The sequence below is a fragment of the Fringilla coelebs genome (genome assembly GCF_963513975.1).
Source record: "Fringilla coelebs genome assembly, chromosome: 27".
Lineage (NCBI taxonomy): Eukaryota > Metazoa > Chordata > Aves > Passeriformes > Fringillidae > Fringilla > Fringilla coelebs.
The window spans coordinates 5137566-5157849 of record NC_140053.1 but is presented as its reverse complement, the minus strand read 5'-3'; the positions used below and the strand labels follow the sequence as shown (position 1 = coordinate 5157849).

Here is a 20284-nt window from a genome sequence, read left to right as displayed (position 1 = left end):
AACCAACGCTCACTTTCCTGAATTTTCCCCTTCCAGCCCCCTGAGCCCAGGTCCCTTCACTCACCAGTGCGATGTAGTTGCCCTGCCAGGCTCTCTGGAGGCCAATGTCAGCCCTGTGGCCCTTCAGCAGCTCCATGGCAGCCACCTTGGCCCTCAGCTGAGGCAGCACCTCCGGGGGCACGCTCCGGATCAGCTCGGCCGCTCTCCACCTGCCACAAAGCAAGGTCAGCCTCAGCCCCCAGCCCAGGGAGGGCTCCTGCTGCCAGAGCAGCAGCACAAGGACACCCTCAGAGTCCTGCCCAGGCATTCCCAAAGCTGCAAAGGCCACTTGATGCTTTAAAGTCATGTCTCATCTCCCACCCTGCCACACTCCCCATCCCACACCCTCAAGTCAACCCCTGGTGTTTGCAATCGAGTGTTTGCCAGCCCATTTTTGGGCTCATTTACAGCACCATTCTCCTCTAACAGCTGAATTTGGCCCCTCAGTTCCAACTGCACCATGGAACAGGGCAGGGCAGCCCATGTATTGCCCCACACCCCAGCCCAGCCTTCAGCAGCATCAGCAGAACTCTAGGGTTAATGCTATAAAAGGGCTTTTTAGCAGCTAAAATTCTGTAGTTCTGATAACTGAGCTAATTCTGAAAGCAGGACTCTCTCCCCAGACAGGCTGTGGGTGGATGGATGTCTCTCCTGAAAGAGACAGCTGGAGAAAATAACAAAGCTGACTTGATCAGGAACTGCCCTGCAAGCTGATGGCTGGACAGGAGGTCTCTAAAAGCTCCTCCAGCCAACATTTCTCTTATTCAGCCACTTTCAGAAGTCATCATTTCTCAAACTGGAACTGCAACTACTTTGCCTACAGCTTCCCAGAGAAAAAAATCACCAGCCTTTAGATACTGGCAGGTTTAATGAAGGTACAAACTCCTGTTCTGCACACAGAACATGGGTGACAAGGGGAACATCACTCATCTCACTGCAGAAAAACACCAGGTTACTACAAAAAATCTTAAGGAAATCCAGAAGATTCTTTTTCTCCTCCCCCTCATCCAAGAGCAGCTGCTCTTTCTTTTCAAAACCAACCAGAAAGGCCAGGAAGGGGCCAAGGAAGGAAACAAAATGTTTATCACCATGGAACAACCTGGTCTGGTGGACAGTGTCCTTGCCCATGGCATGGGGTAGAACTGGATGGGCTTTAAGATCTAAACCACCCTGGGGTTCTGTGATTCAACAATAAATCTTTGGATCAGAATTATCTGCCTGGTCAAGGGCATGAAGGCAGTGACACCCAAATCATGTCCTTCAGCCAGATGTCCCTGGGACTGATGCTGACCTAGAACAGAGCTAAAGAATAAAGCAGGGATTTATTGGGAGGCCTCAATGGATCCACTTTGGGCAGCACAAGAGCCCAGTCAGGGCTACACCCCAGGAGAACCAAAATGGTCACAAAATGCCCCACTGGTCACAGGGTCTCTCACTTTTATAAGTTTTGGTCTATTAGCATATTGGAGTTAATTGTCCAATTACAATTCCAGCCCATGAAGTCCTATCCTTCTTGTTTTTCTCTCTTCCACCCACATTGTTTGTGCTCCTGGGCCTGAGATTTGGATAATTTGTCCTTTGTGAAAAATGTGTATTTTATGATTGGCTTTTTGCAAATATTAAAATGAATATTATATGTGTTATGTTAGAAAGTGATGCTGTATTAATTTTTTTAGTAGTGTGTTAATTACAGTTTTAGGTTATAACATAAGGTTAAAATAGAAACTATGCTATGTAAGATACTTTTTTTCAAGAAAGGATTTGCAGCGAGGTAGCAGCCACAGGACACCTAAATCTTTCAGAGAAGGAGAATTTATTGCTCTCTTATCAAGTTCCTCCTGCCTTGCTCATCCCTGAAGAGGCTGTTAGGATTCAGAGGAAGAAGCTGACTCTTCCCAGACAGAATCCTGTGTTTGAATGGAATTGATGCATCATGGATGAAGTGTACGAATATGCAACAGGCTGTTGCTTTTAAGGGTTAATCCTCTGTTAACGTGGGTCCTTTTTCAGGCTTATTTTGCCCAGAAAAGGTACCTGGACTGTCCATAACTCTTTGTTCTTATTGTCTCATATTGTCCTAATCCAAATTGTCCAAATTATTATTACTCTAATTATATTACTATTTTTATAACCATTTTATTACTATTAAACTTTTAAAATTCTAAAAACAAGTGATTGGCGTTTTTGACAGAGGGAAGGGACTTCCTATAGTATTTGCATGGGCCCCCGACAAAGGAGAGGAATGATGAGGAGGACTCCATCTTATCAGAAGGCTAATTAATTACTTTATTACACTATATGATTCTATACTATATTACACTTGGGAGGAATAGTGGATTTGTCTTTCCAAACCAGCTGTGTGTATGCTAGTAGATAAAACCAGCACTGGGAGATAAAAGAAACAATACGAAAGATTTTACTGATTGATGAATGGAAAAATATATTTACTTTTACAAATAAACTTTAGGTTTGCTGATAAATGAAATTAGACACTGAACTGTGTAATGCCACTGGGCTGTTTCTAGCTGGATAGGGAGATCTCTGCAGGACCAGGGTTCCTCAGGCGAGCAGCCTCGGGCCGGGCAGCTCAGCCTTCTGCAGGCCGAGTGTCCAAACCCTAAATGCCCTATAGCCTGGCACCTTGGCAAGCTCAGTGATTATCAGCTCTTAGTGATTTTCAGCTCTTTTATAATTTCAGCTCTTTGCTCACTAAGATGCTCAGCCGGCAGTGGCTTCCACAAAGCAGATGGAGAGAGAGGAGAAGGCAGCCTCGGAGATTCTACGAGGGTTTATTTGCAGGGGGTTCACAAAGGGTTCTGATGGCAGCTCTTCTACCCAGAATGGGCCAGGGTGGCTGCTTATATAGGGTTAGGGGGGATTAGGAACTGACCAATTGTAAGGGTTAGGGAAAACTAGCCTATAGGGTCACAGAGAGATAAGCTAGGCTGGGAGGACCTAAGTGAAGACTCCAGGCTTAGCTATACTGACTCAGCATTTCCTTATCTCTAAGCCTCCATCCCCCACGGGGCCCTAGCCATCTCAGTGTCTGCTACACTGAAAGGTGAAAGAAACAATGGGGAAGAAAAATTCCTAAATTCCATAAGAATTCAAAATTAAAAGGGAGGGTTATACATTAGAGGGAAGTCTGTACCTCTCAAGTACCTCAGCCAATGGGGAAAGATATGAAGCCCAGACCCACCCGCTAAAGCAGCACAGAACCTAAACCCCACAAGAACGACAACCCGCAGCAGCAGGCGCGCCCTGGGAGGCCGTACCTGTGGTAGATGTCCTGCAGAGCCTCCTGGAAGCGGAGCAGCACCTTGGGCGGGGCGGGCCAGGGGATGGAGCGGCCGCGGTCGGGCAGGTGGCGCACGCCGCGGAAGCGCCGCAGGAGCTCGCGCAGGTGGGCGCGCACCTTGTGGCGCCGGTAGCAGCGCGCGATGGTCAGCGCCGCCCGCGCCCGCCGGTAGCGCAGCCGGGCCAGCGTGCCCCGCCACACCTGCGGGCACACAACACACACACACGGGGGTCAGCGGGCACCGCGCAGGACTGCTGCCTTCCCACACCCTTCCTGGGCTGCACGGATTCATAACTGTATTTCGAGGCAAGCGACTTCCTCTGCCATCCTGTAAGCAGAGGAGCTGGCATTCCCCAGGGATCCATCCCCACCTGCACTCACCTGTCCGGGCTGGCTGTTATTTGTCTCTGCCCAGACAAGGGTGAGATGGGTTCGCTTCCTGGGCTCCAAAAGACAAGGCTGGACTCTCAGGTTCGGTCTTCAAGGTTGTTTATTATTTCTTATCTACAAAAATTTTCTTTCCACTCAGCTGGGGTCTGACCAGCAAGGCAGCCAAAGGCACTCTGACTGCCCACAGGGCAGTCGCATCTTTTTATAACAAAGACTACGTAAACTATATTTATCTTTTGTCCCCAATACTTATAATTTTTATTACTAAGTGTACCTTTACTATGAACCTATCAAAAATACCTACGTCACACAGAAAATGGAAGACAAGAAGAAGGAGGAAGAACCATGTGGCAGGCCCCAACTCCCTCCATCTTGTTTTTCCAACCCCCCGTACCAAAATCTTAAAATCTGTACTTTGACCTGTAAATGTTCTATTTCTATATCCTTTAAACACCAGTGATTCTTATATCCCCACATATAGGTGGTACATCTCTTGTAGGGTCAAAGTTGAGCCACCAGGTACTTTCAGCAACATCCCAAGGCTCCCGAGCTCCCCAAGGGTTCTCTCGGTAGCTCTGGGCATCAGGAGAGGTGCGCCGAGTTCCCACACTCACCCTCCAACACAACCCACCAAGCAGAAGACTGTATTTCTTTTCCTTCCTTACTGGAAGGATAAAGAGCCTTCCTGTGAGACAGAGTAGAAATTTTCCAGAGTAGAAATCTATTTTGACTTAGGTGAAATGTACATCTTTGAGCTAAGTCTGTAGTTTGAAACCATATTAGTCTGACTGCCTGTTCTCATAAAAAGCCTGTGCTCAGAGAAACTACTGCAGCCAAAAGTCTAGAGATAAGGGGGGCAGACAGAGACAGAGACTGCTAGGAGAGCAGGTCAGGCTGACTCAGGAATTCTTTCTAATAAAGAAGAGTTAGCGGCAAATGTCATGTGAAATCGGTAAAAATGAATATGTACGAACCTATTGTGAAATTGCATGCATAAGTATTTGAGAGAAAGATAAAAAAGCATCTAGAGTTCCCAGAGGTACCCGTGTCTTTTAAGGAAAGTAATCTCCACATGCATCCAATGCTGTAATAAACATACCAGCGTTACAACTTTCACAAAGCTGTTGAGTTTGTTTGCTTCTACAAATCACCTGCTCACCATGGGCCTCCAACAATGATGCATCTGACTCCATCTCATCAGAAGGCTAATTAATTACTTTATTATACTATATTATTCTCTACTATATTACACTATATTACATGTGAAAAATGCATACTTTATGATTGGCTTTTCGCAAATATTAAAATGAATATTATATGTGTTATGTTAGACAGTGATGCTGTATTAATTTTCTTAAGTAGTGTGTTAAAGATAGTTTTAGGTTATAACATAAGGTTAAAATAGAAACCATGCTATGTAGGATACTTTTTTCCTAAAGAAAGGACTCACAGTGAGATAGCAGCCACAGGACACCTAAATCTTTCAGAGAAAGAGAATTTATTGCTCCATTATCAGAAGAAATGAACTTCTTCCTGCCTCGCTCATCCCTGAAGATGTCATTAGGATTCAGAGGAAGAAGCTGGCACTGCCCAGACAGAATCCTGTGTTCGAATGGAATTGATGCATCATGTGTGAGGCTGTTGCTTTTAAGGGTTAATCCTCTGTTAACGTGGGGCCTCTTTTGGGCTTATTTTGCCCAGAAAAGGTACCTGGACTGTCCATAACTCTTTGTTCTTATTGTCTCGTATTGTCCTAATCCAAATTGTCCAAATTTTTATTACTCTAATTATATTACTATTTTATAACCATTTTATTACCATTAACTTTTAAAATTTTAAAAACAAGTGACTGGCATTTTTGACAGAGGGAAGGGATTTCCTATAGTATTTGCATGGGCCCCTGACAAAGGAGAGGAACGATGAGCAGGACTCCATCCTATCAGAAGGCTAATTAATTACTTTATTACACTATATGATTCTATACTATATTACACTTGGGAGGAATAGTGGATTTGTCTTTCCAAACAAGCTGTGGGGCTGCTAGTAGATAAAACCAGCACTGGGAGATAAAAGAAGCAATACGGAAGATTTTACTGATTGATGAATGGAAAAATATATTTGCTTTTACAAATAAACTTGAGTTTTGCTGATAATTGAAATTAGACACTGAAAGGTGAAAGAAACAATAGGGAAGAAAAACTCCTAAATTCCATAAGAAGTAAAAATGAAAAGGGAGGGTTATACATTAGAGGGGTATCTGGTATCAGGTGTTCTGGGGAGTCTGTACCTCTCAAGTACCTCAGCCAATGGGAAAGAGAAAAGGGAAATGTGGGAAATTGGGATAAAAAGGGAGGCTGTGTCATCCAAAAATTGGAGAGATCCCAGGGCAATGCCCCATGGCCTCTCCCTTTCTTCAAATAAAGTCAAAGGACTCCTCTGTCTCCTTTTCAGACATAAACCTCTGATGTTTATAAATTAATTTTCCTGACACACTATATTACATTACATCTAAACTGAGCCTGCCCAGCACTCAACTCTGCTCACACTGCACAGAATCTCGTCACTGTCAGTGACAGTCCTGACACACACACACACACACACACACACACACACACACACACACACACACACACCTGGCCCTGGCAGGGCAGGGAAACAAAACACCATCCCTGTGGGTAAACAATCTCCACTTGCATTCTGCTGGGGCACAAACACAGGCACAGCAAATGAGATAAGAATTGTGTTTTCCTTTCTCTGAGGTTCAGAGAATGTGAAACCCAGAAACATTCTTGGGAAGAACTGTGCCTTGCTTTCCTCTGTGAAGAGAAATGTGGCTCCAGACTTCCCAGTGCTGACCAAATTCAGGTAGAATGTGACTGAAAAACATTGTGTTTACAACTGAGATCTTCACATGAGAAAGGCACAGAGCAGAGGAGGCCACAGAAATGATCAAACTGCTGCTCTGGCCCCCCTCTGCTCTGGAGCCAGGCTGGGAGAGCTGGGGGTGCTCAGCTGGACAGGAGCAGCTCCAGGGAGAGCTCAGAGCCCTGCCAGGGCCTGAAGGGGCTCCAGGAGAGCTGGAGAGGGACTGGGGACAAGGATGGAGGGACAGGAGCCAGGGAATGGCTCCCACTGCCAGAGGGCAGGGATGGATGGGAGATTGGGAATGAGGAATTGTTCCCTGGCAGGGTGGGCAGGCCCTGGCACAGGGTGCCCAGAGCAGCTGGGGCTGCCCCTGGATCCCTGGCAGTGCCCAAGGCCAGGCTGGACACTGGGGCTGGAGCACCTGGGACAGTGGGAGGTGTCCCTGGGACAGTGGGAGGGGTCCCTGGGACAGTGGGAGGTGTCCCTGCCTGTGACAGAGGGTGGCACTGGATGAGCTTTAAAGTCCCTTCCAACTCAAACCATTGCATGATTCTGTGCTAATTGAGAACAATTATTGAGAAACAATTTTAACTCTGATTAAAGAAAAGATTGCTCTGAAAATAGCCTGGGGAATATCTATTCTGGTACTGTGTGAAAAAACAAACAAATATAAAACCAAAGGATATTCCCCAAACTTCTGGGATGGGGCCCAGTTTCTCCAGTGTCACTGTGAGTTGTGTTTTGCCTGGAGAGCACCACAAGCAGAACACAGCAGCTCCTGGGCTGCTCCTGGCACCCCCTGCTGCAGTGCATGTGGCTGTGACAGTGACAGTGCATGGCCCCAGCCCCAGGCAGGGCAAGGAGGCAGTGCTGCTGCCATCCTGTAAGCAGAGGAACTGGCATTCCCTGGCATTCCCTGGCATTCCCCAGGGATCCTTCCCCACCTGCACTCACCCTCCAACACAACCCACCAAGCAGAAGACTGTAATTGTTTTCCTCGCAGGATTGAGCTGGAAGGATAACGAGCCTCCCTGCTCAGCACAGTCCTGTCACAGACTGTTTCCCTCTGAGAAAGATCCCACAGCACTGCTGGTGCACATCCAGCCTTCTCTCTACAGAAGGATTCATTAACTACCCAAGGCTGCTTTCAACACCACAGTTGCTTTGTGAAGCTGATGTCAGAGGCTCTCCTGACAGCTTCACTGACAGTTCTGCCATGCAGCCCAGAAAACTCATGCAGCAATCAGTGCAGAGCTGTGAGGGGCTGTTGCTCTCTAGACATGCTCAGTTTAAAGAGAAACACAGAGATTTTGGGTCCCAAACCCTTAAAAAAAAAGAGAACTCTCTTCTTTCAACCTCTGTCAGAGTTCTCTCTCCTCGCTGCCCCTGTGGGGGATGTCTCCCTTTTCCTACAGACACAACCCACGGAGCCTGGGCAGTTCTTCAGCACCCAGCACTTCATGGAGCATCAAACTCATCAGAGGAGCTCATTTCTGCTCTCACACAGCAGAACAGCCCAGACCCTGTGCAATCCTGCCCACACAGAATCACTACTACAGAATGATTTGGGTTGGGAAAGACCTGAAAGATCCTCCAGTGCCATGGCAGGGACACCTCCCACTGTCCCAGGGACACCTCCCACTGTCCCAGGCTGCTCCAGCCCCAGTGTCCAGCCTGGCCTTGGGCACTGCCAGGGATCCAGGGGCAGCCCCAGCTGCTCTGGGCACCCTGTGCCAGGGCCTGCCCACCCTGCCAGGGAACAATTCCTCATTCCCAATCTCCCATCCAGCCCTGCCCTCTGGCAGTGGGAGCCATTCCCTGGCTCCTGTCCCTCCATCCTTGTCCCCAGTCCCTCTCCAGCTCTCCTGGAGCCCCTTCAGGCCCTGGCAGGGCTCTGAGCTCTCCCTGGAACCCCCCCTTCTCCAGGCTGACCATCCCTTCTGGTGGAAGGTGTCCCTGCCCATGGCAAGGGGTGGGACTGGATGGTTTCACTGTCCCCTCCAACCCCAACCACTCTGGGACTCTGAGAACAACCCAAGGGACTGAAGGCAAGGAGCTCCATGGCAGCCTCAGCCCCTGCCAGGGCTGCTCTCAGGGAGGGTGTGGGAATAAAGAGCATTTCAGTGGCTGAGGGAAGAGCTGGGGAAGCAAGGCAGGACATGGGACAGTGAAGGGAATGGCAAGAGCAGGAAGCACAAAAGCCACAGCAGAAACTGAGCACACCAACCAAACCCAGGGAGCTGGGACTGAGAATCTCATCCCTGTGTGCAGATAAAATAATAAACAACATGTTCTTTATTTATTCCTTGAGGCCATTAGACAGAGAGGAGGCAGCACCCCCTGCACACGGGCTGTGCTCAGCAGTCACTAACCACACTCAGTTACCACTGTGGTTTTAGCTCAGATCTGGTGCAGCTTCAGCCATGCAAAGGCCTCAGAGCTGCTGGGGAGCTCAAGGCTCAAAGCTTCCTGCCTAAACCAGACTTGCACAAGGCCTGGATTTCACCCAAAATGTGTAAGGCTGGATTAAAGCTGGCATTTCCCTGTCTGAGGGCAGAGCAGGCTCTAAAACTCTGAATTTGACGGAATCACCAGCTAGGATCCAAAAACTGAGCATCCAAAGAGTACTGGGGAAATTTTTTAAAAGAAAAGCAAAGAAGATTTTTATTGCTTGAGATAGGCAAGCATAGACTGAAAAGGCATAAAATATACCTGTAAGGGATGTATGGACCACAAACAAAATCAACTGGGCAAAACCCTACTGCCAATTTCTCATTTTTGAATTTAGTAAGAACAGAAATGAGGAACAAAGGGCTCCAGGCCTCAGTGAACAATCCTTGGGTGTTACAGAGGGTCTCAGGAAAAGAACACACCCAGGCAATCCCTGTAAGCTGCTGAAGACTTTGCAGAGCCTCACTGCTGTCAGCTGTTCCCTGGACCATTTGAAACACAGAACAAAGTCTTGGTTTTGCTTCCTTGGGCTGGAAGCAGCCGTGCTGTTCAGGGAAGTCTCTTGCTGGGGTTACTTCTCCCACCAGTCAGACACCCCTGGAACAAAGGCTGGAACAGATTGCCCCCATGTTGTATCAGCTGCATCGCTGCAGAAATTGCCTTCACAGCAAGAGGTGTCACAATTGTACAAACACTGGCCTCCCAAATCCAATTATCCAGCTCAGACATGCCCCTGGCTACACACACAGCAAACATTAATGAAAAGCATGTTCTCAAATCAAGTTGTCATAACTGGAGAACCCCCTGCCAGTGAGGACCTTCCACGGCACCATGGCAGTGCCTCAAAGGTGAGGAAACAGTCAAAGGGAAGGACAAACTTCTCCCAGGGAATGGGGGAGAAATATTTTCTAAATTATTGTTTTTCTGGCTTGGTGGTTTTCTTTTCCACTGCAGGGCTCATTGCAGCTCAAAGAAGCCCCTCAGTAATGCTGAGCTGCCATGATGACCTGGCTGCTCCATGGAGCCTTCCAGAGGCATGGAATGGTCAATCCTGGGGACAAGAGGAGGTGTCAGGGCAGAGAACTCCCTGCTGGGCAGGTACTTTGTGTAGCTGTGAGCAGCAGGACATAGATGAAACAAACAAGGATCACAGAAACTTGGAATTACAGGATGGTTTGGGTTGGAGAGACGTTAAAAATCATCCAGCTTGGGCAACCTCCAACTATCCCGGGTGGCTCCAAGCCCCATCCAGCCAGGCCTTGGACATTTCCAGGGATCCAAGGGTAGCCATAGCTTCTCTGGGCAGCCTGTGCCAATGCATTTCCAGAACAAGCAGCTCCAGGAGGCTGAAGTGTTCCTGCCAACCCACACCTTCCTTGGGTTTGAATATTGGGAGAGCTCTACCCAATGCACCTTTTCAGTTCTCCCCCACCTCCAGTTCATAACTCAAGAACATTGAGCCCTGTAAAATGAAATTCAACACATCAAATTTCCAGAGGGAAGTTTACACAGCCTGTAACAGATCCTCCTGTTGCAAAGGTACTGCTCTGTTGTGTGTTGGGGGCCGAGGAGGGGCAAACCCCAACAGGAGGATTTGTGCATGCAGCGTTCTGCTTCTCCCCTTTATGCCTTTGCACCCAATAAGATCCAAGGGATTTTCATGCCCAGGTCCAAATGACCCAGTAGATCATCCCTCTGAGACCTGGCAGCCACAGGCACCTCAGAACTCCCACTTCAATCCAGCCACATCCCAGCCAGCTGGGGGCATCACAACATGCACCCTTACGGGCAGAGTAAAGCAGCCTGGGATGGCAGAGCCCTGTGCCATCCCTCCCAAGGGCAAGAATAAATCCAAACTTCCCTTACCCCCTCCTGTGGCTTTCCCTGCTGGTTAACCTGATTTCCCATGGGAATGAGACTGAAGATCACCCTGTCCCTGCCTGACCTCCTGAGATTGCCCTGGCAGCTCCTGAATCCTGAGCCAGCTCCCAGCCAAGCTGACAGAGGAGCAGCAGCCTCCACGAGGCAAAGTCTCTTCATCTTTCAGGAAAAATCAGCCACAGGGCAGAAGGAGCCTGAAATCAGAGTGACATTGCTGGAACAGCTTCAGCTCCAGTTCAGAGCCATCTGCCTCCCCAGATCCCAATCCCAACCAGCAGCCACAGAGCCACTGACTGCCAGCCAAGCACCACAGGCAGAGGAGCCCAGGAGGCTCTGGCAGCATCCCAGAGGGATGAGGAGGTGGAAATGTGTGGGGGGCACGAGGGAGGGGGTGGAGGATGCCACGGCTCCCAAAAAACCAGCTGGATGGCAGTTTTCCAAGTGACCCCTCTGGAGCAGCCTCCAGGGCAGTGCCATGGATCAGAGCCCAGCCCAGGGACTGAGCAGGAGCAGAGGGACAGTGTGGCATTTTCAGGGTCCCCAGGACAACATGAGAATCTGACTCCATGTTCTTAGAAGGCTAATTTATTATTTTATGGTATTATATTATATTAAAGAATGCTATACTAAAACTGCACTAAAGAATAGAGAAAGGATCTCACAGAAGGCTTAACAAGATACTAATTAAAAACTTGTGACTGCTTCAGAGTCCTGACACAGCTGGACCACGATTGGTCATTAAGTCAAAACAATTCACATGTTGGATAAACAACCTCCAAACCTCATTCCAAAGCAGCAAAACACAGGGGAAGCAATTCAGATAATTATTGTTTCCCTTTTTCTCTGAGGCTTCTCAGCTTCTCAGGAGAAATAATCTTGGCAAAGGAATTTTTCCAGAAAATATGACAGTGACAGGACATGGAGTGGATTGTCCCCAGGAGGAAAGGCCAAGGAGACAGGCAGGGGAGGGGAACAACCAGCAGCACGTGCTGATTCCTCAGTGTGAGCAGGCAGGGAAGGGCCCACGAGCAAACCATGGACACAAGAGTAGAGGCAATGATGATTATGTTGAAAATTGAAAGAAAAGGAATTTTTGGGCTTAAAAAACCCCAAAGAGCACCATAAACCAAACAACAAATCAAACAACATTCCCCCATCCAGCTCTCACCCATGGTCTCTCCTCACCTCTTTCAATACCTTTGCCTTCTCTATGCTTTGTCCTCCTAAAATTCAGGGGAGGAAAAATGAAGAGGGCAATGGAAATCAGGACTGAAGGGCTAAAGGAGGGATAGAGAGAAAGGAAAAGGTTGGAAAAACAAAGTTTGAACACAGCTCAACCTCCTGACCATTACAAAGAGTATTTATTTCTATACAGCTGCTCCCAGTGAGGAAGTTCCTTGCTGTTCTTTCTTCACTCTCCAGAGATCTCTGCCAATTCCACAGTGTTTTAAATAGGATGTTTCATAGAAACATCAACCATGGGATCCCAAACCCCAGCTGGAAGGGACCTTAAAGCCCATCCAGTCCCACCCCTGCCACTGTCCCAGGCTGTTCCAAGCCCCATCCAGGCCAGCCTTGGGCACTCCCAGGGATGGGGCAGCCACAGCTTTCCTCCAGTCCCTTTTACTCCCTCAGTTAAGGCCAGCCCAAGGTGGAAGTGACCCCTGGGGACACGAAAAGCTCCAGACCAAGGGATCTCCTCCTGCACAGCCCTGGCTTCAGTGATCCCAGCAGTGTTCCAAGGGATGATCCCACTACTCCCAGTGCAGCAGCTGCTTTGGCAGCTTCTAAATCAGGGACTTGCACAAACAGCATTCAGACAAAGCAAAAGACACATCCCAGCTTAAGAGAAGCACTGGAGTTTTTTCTCCTAAAGAATATTTAATTCACTTGTTTTTTGATTAAAATTTAATAAAATAAAATTCAGATGAATGGCAGGGGTGAGATCTGAACATACCTTTAGAATCACTTTAAAAACCTCACTGAGCTTCCAACAGAGTTTCTAAGATTAAAGAAACCTCACATCCAAGATCACATCCATCACCTCAGCAGAACATAAATCCTCCACACCCATCTATGCATTACAGCCTTGTCTGCAGGCTGCAGGCTGTTCCATGCTCTGAATGTGCCATCAAAAACAAGAAAGAGAAAAAATGGAAGAAAGAAAGGAAAACAATTAAATGGGCCCTGCAGAGCACAAGGAAAGCCAGCAGAGCAGCCAGGGTGGGCCCAGGATGCAGCCTTGCCTGTACATCTCCCATGGAAAAAGGGATAATCTAGATTTGACCTAAATGCTGCAATCCCTGTGAGTGCAGAGCAAAACCCACACAGCTCCCAATCCAAACACGTGAGTGAGCAAACAAATGCCCAGGATTCAGCAGACAAACCCAGCTTGGCTAAATTAAACCCCAGAGTGGTATTTTGGAGCAGTTCTGCAAGAACCAAACCTTGGGAAACTCCTCCATTCCTGCTGCACCACAAACACCTTCTCCCACCACCCTCCTTCGGCCCAGCCCAGACTGCTCCATGATCAATATTCCATCTGTCCCAGCCCATGGTTTGCCCTCCAGGCAGCCCAACTGGTGAGAATCACAGAATTCAGGCAGGCATGAAGCTCCCTGCTCAGCTCTGAAGGCTCTCACACGGGCAGGTTATTAAACATTAAATGTTAAATATTTCCATGGCAGCGCAGAGGAGCCGCACGTGCGGCGGCCACGGGGCCCCGGAGGAACTCTGCCATCCCCAGTGCCCCCAGCCCTGACTGCTCCAGAGGGACACCTCCCCACAGAGCAGGGCTGGGATGGAGTGCCTCAGAGCTCACTCACAGCCCCAGGTTGTGATCTGCCTTTTCCTGCTTTGAGTAAATGTGGATCCCGTGAATGTTTGAGGCAGAGGGTTTAAATCAAAGGCTCCCCGTTCTCCCAGATCACCTCAGAGAGCAGCGAGGGGGAAGAGCTGCTGCAACTGCTGAGAGCTGTTTTCTCTTTCCACATAAGTCAGCTGAACAACGTTCATTCTATTGCTTTGCTTAATAGCAACAATATTCCACAGGCTGGAAAGAGAGAAGGGTCCCACTCTGAGATTAATTAGCTGGCACTAACAAGAGCGTGTTCAATAATGAACATGAAAATCACCAAAGGAGCCACGCTCCAGCAGCTCCCAGGTGTGGGATGCAGCCACATCTCAGCTCCAGGTTCCTCCTGCAGCTCCTCCTGCAGCTCAGCCATGGCTGCAGCAAACACCCCCCGTGCTCTGGGACAGGGATGAGATTCCCAACCCTGGGAAAGCTCCCAACCACCCCCCTACATGGAGCTGCTGGTCCTTGGGTGCCCTTTGTGGTGTCCCATGGGCCTGACAGGGCACCTTGTTACTCCTGGCTGCACCCTGCAGGGATTCCTGCCTCTGGCAACACCAGGAACCACAGAATCTCCTGAAGGAATTGTGCTTTTTGCCCTTTTTTACACCACACTGGCAGCCCTGTCACAGCTCAAAGCAGGCTTAAAGACACCTTGAGGTGCAGCAGATCAGAACCCTTGAAAAGGTGGAAAGCTCAGGCACAACAAAAGCTCATTCCCTCCCATGATAACAGTGTGGAAGCATCAGCAGCAAGGGCTCAATCTGCTTTTCCCAATTTGCCTGTGGTACACGTGGATGAGCATGGGAAAAAATCCTCAACAGCTGTGAAAGGCAGAGATAGAACCTGGAATGATTTCCAAGATCAGAGGCACCAAAGGTTGGTTCAACCAACTCATCACAGCACAAATGTTCACTCTGATGCTGGCAAAAGGTTCAGGGAAGAGTCTGGGCTTTTCTTTGTGTTTTGTTTTTCCCCACCTGTGTTGGAAATGGTAAGCCAAGCTTTAAGGTGGCTCCAACAGCCATGAAGCTCCAGGTGACCCAGCTGGGACACCAGGCTCTGGAACAGGCTGTTTCTTTGCTCTCCATACTCTGCTGGACTGTATTTTACACAGTGGTGCACACTCACAGCACCCCCTCTCCTCCTCTCTTGCTCAGCAATAATGGATATTTATGCTTATTTAGGTTACAGAGTGTTACCACAGAATTTCCTGGAGCAGAAGGACATCAAGAAGGTATCCAGGTGTCTCCAGGTATCTGCTACTGAAAGGGCAGGATCCAGCTCTCCTGCTTTTCCCCCACAGGCAGGTCCCCAGTTCTTGCCAGCATGACCATTCCTCTGAAGGCAGCTGAGCCATTGTGGGGCTAAACTGGCAGAACATTCCCTCTTTTCTTCTGGTTTTTTGGTAAGAGGTAAAGCATTTTTTAAATGCTTTGGCATTTTCTAGGGTGGGCAGGGTGGATTTTTTTGCCTCAATGCCTTCCCTGGAAGCAGGCAGGGATGCTCCCAGTCCAGGGAAGGGGAGCAGCATGGGAGGAGCTGTGGCATCAGTCAGTGTTAGTGCAGGGGACAGAGCCAGCTCTTCCTCCTTCCCTGCACCTGGTCCTGGCAGCTCCCAGCCCCTGCTCCTCAGGAAGGAGTCACAGCATCTCCTGTCACAGCTCCTCCCTGCCAGAGCCTCTCCAGATCAAAGCCTGGGTCCTGGATCCAAATCCATCTGGCATTCTAGACCTGCTCCTGCAGACAGCCAGCACACACAAACACTGCCCTGGGATGGAATCAGCCCGGAGTCCAGAGGCAAACCCACTCCCTCCCTTCCAGCTGGGTCATGGCCCAAGCCCCCACTGGCTGCTTCTGTCCCTCCCTCACCTGTCAGGAAACACCTCCTGTGTCCATGGAGGAGTTTCCCCGTGTGGCTGAGGCTCCCCTGTGTCCTGAGCTCCCTGGGCTGGTGGGGCTGGAGTGGGGAGGTGAGACGAGGAATGATGACACGGAATGATGGCAGGGAACGATGACACCTCAGCCACGGCTCTGTGCTGCTCTCCCCGCGGGCTGGGGAGTGTTACCATGGTGATGGCAGCTCCCGAGCCTCTGCAGAGCCCATCTGGCTCCACGGACACGCTGGGATGCCCAAGGACACCTCGGGATGCCCAGGGCACGTCCCAGGGCCGGCCCTGTCCCCGTGGCTGGGCTGTGTCCCAGCAGGGGCCGGGCTGCACTCAAGGACATTCCTGCTGCTTCCGTGCCAGGCAGGAAGATTTCGGGAGCGATTTGCATGCGCAGCTGTGCCGGCCTGATAAAATGCCACCGAAATGTGGCAGTAAATTATAGTGACAGGAGCCATCATCTGCACAGCCCGCACGTGCCGCCTGCCCGGGCTTCCTTCCCCGAACAAAGCTCTGCTCTGCACAGCTAATGAGCCTGTGGGAGCCTTTCCAAGGGCAGGGAAAGCAGCACAGCTTCATGGCAGCTTTTTTTTTTATTATTTTTATTTGCATGATTAACATTAGAGCTGCTCCATTTGCATTCAGGGTGACAATCACAGAGCTGGCAGGAGAACAGGTACAGCAAATAAACCCTAAAGCACCACATGAAGCAACCTCAGCTGGGGCTCCTGGAGTGACCCTTTGGTGTGATGTCCCTGCTGCCATATGGGCTTTGTGACACTGGACACAGCTCTCACTTGCTGAATTCTCCTGGAGCCAGCAAGTTGCCACGGTTAAATCACATCACATCTGCTCACTGACTGCGTTGGGGCAGAAGGAAAATTACAGCCTGGAGTCTCACTGACATTTTACCATGGAAAAAAAGGAGTGTGAAAGATAAATCTAAAGGTGAAGACATCCCAGAGATGTGGAACAAAAGAAAGTAAAATTATCTATTTAAACCAGAAGACAGAGAAGTCAGTTTTAATTCAATTGAACCAAACTGGCAAGCACCATTACACAAAGGCAGCAGCACCGTTTGGAGGGTTAAGGGTCACTGGATGATGAAGCTCTCCAGATAATTACTGAGTCCCTTCTGGAAAGCCTCTGTGATTTGCAGGACAGCCATAAGCCACAGAATACACATCATTAGAAAAAGAGCTGCTAAATGTGGATTCTTTCACTTACGCTCATTCCTGTGCAGAGGAAAACACCCCTGGGCCCCAGGCTGGGATCAGCTGCTCTAAGGCTGCTCTCACATCTGCCTCAGCTTGTGTCACACAAGTGCCCATTGCCACAACACCACATTTCATCTTCTCTTGTCTTTCCCTTTTCCTAAATTACAATTTGAGGAACTCCAAAACCAAATCCTTCTGGATGTGCTCACAGTTTGTCTCCCTCAGCCTTTGATGCTCACAGGCAAAACAACAGAAGGAAAAAAGAGCAAGAATTAAATTTCCCTCTGAGTTGTTAATGAACAATTGAAAGCAAGTTGAGAACAGAAATGACAGGCAAAATTGCCTTGATGCTTTCAGAGCTCAGAGAAGGCCTCATCAGATCCCTCCTCTTTGATTTTTGGCTGTTCCTTTTACAGCACTGCCCGACTCCAGCGGCCCCATCTGCCAGCAGCAGAGCCAGGGAGGGATCCCAGCCAGGGCTGGGAGCAGAGTTAGCAGGAAACAAGAGAAACACTGAAAATGGAGACCAAGTCAAGCTTCTGTCAGGTAGATTTAACACTGTACAAGGGCTCTAATCCATACCTATAGATACCAGCTCTTCAGCTGATGGGCTGTTTAATAAGCATTTAATGATTCATTGAGTGCTTCTTGGTTTAGCTGCAAGTTCCAGGACTCTGAAAAGCTCCTCTGCACCCCCTTGCCAGCCCCATTTGAGAGCCTGGTTGAAGAACCTCCAGTGAGTGAAAGCAGAGAGGGTTCAGCTACAGGGAAGGAGCTCCAGGAGGGCATCCAGATTCCTCCAGAGTCCTCAATACCTTGAACACTGGAGAAGGCGTTTGTCTTTTATGATCCTTTATGAGGTAAGTTAGAACTCCCTGAAGATTTCTCACAGAAAAATAACAAAAAGATGCCTCCATGTCCTGCTTCAGTCCTCAGGTAGACTCATGTTGGTCCCTCCCCACTCCAGGGACAACAAGACACAGGGCAGGAAGGTTTGTGAAGCCACAGGACAATGTGCACCAGCATTTTAATTTCTATCACTTTTGCTCACTGTGGCAACAAGGAAACCCCCAGAAACACCACAGTTATTCTACACCTGATGCCATACAAACCCTTTGTGGAGCAAAGGAGTCGATCCATTACACCTAAGCAGGTTATTTACCTTCCAGGGGCAAAAAAATCCTTTGCCCAGCTGTCTTTGATGCTGAGCCCACTCCAGATCCCAGCCCAGACAATGTAATTCTGGAGCTGGCAGCAAACTCACAAAACTGACAAGCTGCTGTTAAAATTGTGCCTCTCACTGGATTTATCTGAAAGAGGAGCTTGGAGCTCACTGAGCCATGATCTGCTCCCACAGCAACACAGCCTGGGGCTCTGAAATTATTCTCCAGTAGCTGCACCTTGCAATTTCCAAAAAGGTCACCCCTCAATTGCTCCCTGGTTTCATATGAAAGCTGGAGTCACCTGGGAGCAAGCAGTCCCCCCTGCAGCTTTATTCCACAAGGAGCTCATTAGCTCACCCCAGTCCTGGGGAGAAAGAGACTCTGGGTTAGAGCTGTGGCCCTGGGACCTCCCTGAAAGCATCCAAGTGGCTCCAGGCAGGAAATTCCTCCCTAGAACCCCTGGTGAGCACGGGGAAGCACAGTTAAGGATCCAGGAACACCTCCCAGGGGGCTTGGGAGCCCTAGAAATCAGCCCAAGAGAACAAACCAGATGGAAAAGTGCTCCCCTTTCCAGGGAAGGAAGGTAGGAGAAGATGCTGAGAGTCCAAGGAAGCTCAGCAGCAGTACAGATGCTCAGAACAGAGAACAAAACTCTGAACCACAAAGCTCAGAGAAAGGCAGGGCCTGCATCCTCCACAGCCTGAGCTTGGCCTTTCCAGAAAAGCTCACTGCACACAAAAGGTGCAGAATTCCCTACTAAAGACAAACCATTCAGCACAACAAATACCAAGAGACCAGCCCTAGGCCTGATCCTTCTGCTCCCATCCTGGTCAGACTGGTTGGGTTTCCAGGAAGGGAATCACATCCAATGCACCACAGACAGCACAAATATGAGTGATCCACAGAACTCAGAGCTTCCAGGGGGGAATTTCTCCTTCAGGCTCTTCCCCATTCTGTCCAGCAGGTTTGGAGAGTTTGTGCAAACCTGTGTTCCCTGCAGAGCTTTTGTTCTGTCAAGTCTTTACACCCATCTCTCAGCAGTTTCTGTTTGTGAGGGACAGGAATGGGTCCAGAGGTTCTGTTCTTTCCCAGGTTCCAAGAATTTCACACAAGACACACATTTTAAGAAATTAGTTTCTAAAAGTCTTGAACTAATCCACTTTGCCTGGCAGGGCAAGGTCAGCCCCACTATTTCTGCTCTTTGCCAGACAGATCTTGCTTGTACAGACAGAGTTTTCAGCAAGTGCTAACACCAGAGAACCATGGGATGGTTTGTGTTAAAAGGAGCCTGAGAGCTCCCTCAGTCCCCTCCCCTGCCATGGGCAGGGACATCTTCCATTCAACCTCTCCACTTGACCCCATCCAGCCTGGCCTTCCAGGGACAGGGCAGCCACAGCTGCTCTGGCACCTGTGCCAGGCTGTGCTGGGACTGGGCTTTAAGGCCCCTCCTGATCCAAACCAGCCTGGAATTCTGTGATTCCACATTTCAGCCATAAAAGTTCCTCAAGCTCCCAGGCGTGCTCCTTCCACTGAGAAAAGAGCAAGTTTTTAAACAGTGATGAACTGTGGTATTTGCAGGGGTCCCCAGGATGAGGTGAGAGATGAGTGAATCTGACTCCATGTTCTTAGAAGGCTTATGTTACATTATGTTACATTATATTACATTATGCTAAAACTATACTAAAAATAAAGAAAGGATGCAGCCAGAAGGCTTAACAAGAATGATAATGAAAAACTCATGACTGACTCCTCAGAGTCTGACACAGCTGATGGTAATTGGTCATTAAGTAAAAACAATTCACATGAAACCAATCAAACATGCTCCTGTTAGTAAACAATGTCCAGCCACATTCCAAAGCAGCAAAACAGGGAGAAGCAAATGAGATGATATTGCTTTTTCTCTGAGGCTTTCCATCTTCCCAGGAGAAGAGATCCTGGCAAAGGGATGTTGCAAGCCCAGACATCCCTCGGGCTGTCCTGGATGGCTCCAGCCCCTGCCAGGGGGCTCAGAGACCTTGGCACAGAGCCCAAGACACCTGTGACTTTGATTTTGACCCATGGAGCAAATCACCACCTTTATATGAAGAATTACAAGTCAAGAGAGTTTAAGTAGAATAACAGTTAGTTTGTCATGGGGTGAAAAGTAGATTTTGGGGTTTTTTTGAATGGGGGTTTGGGGTCCCAAGATGGAGGAACTTGGTTGTGCCTTGTCCTTCTTCTTTCTTCTTCCTAGCCTC

General features: G+C 48.9%; 1 protein-coding gene across 2 annotated transcripts in view; it reads right to left on the bottom strand.

Moving 5' to 3' along the window:
• Positions 1-20284, bottom strand: part of MYO1D (myosin ID) — a 160689-nt gene that overhangs the window by 71453 nt on the left and 68952 nt on the right. For both annotated transcript variants that reach the window (XM_084222151.1, XM_084222152.1), the window contains 2 exons: positions 3315-3538; positions 65-209 (listed from right to left, as the gene is read on the bottom strand). In XM_084222151.1, coding sequence (XP_084078277.1) covers positions 65-209; positions 3315-3538 — 369 coding nt within the window. The remainder of the gene's footprint in view (positions 1-64; positions 210-3314; positions 3539-20284) is intronic.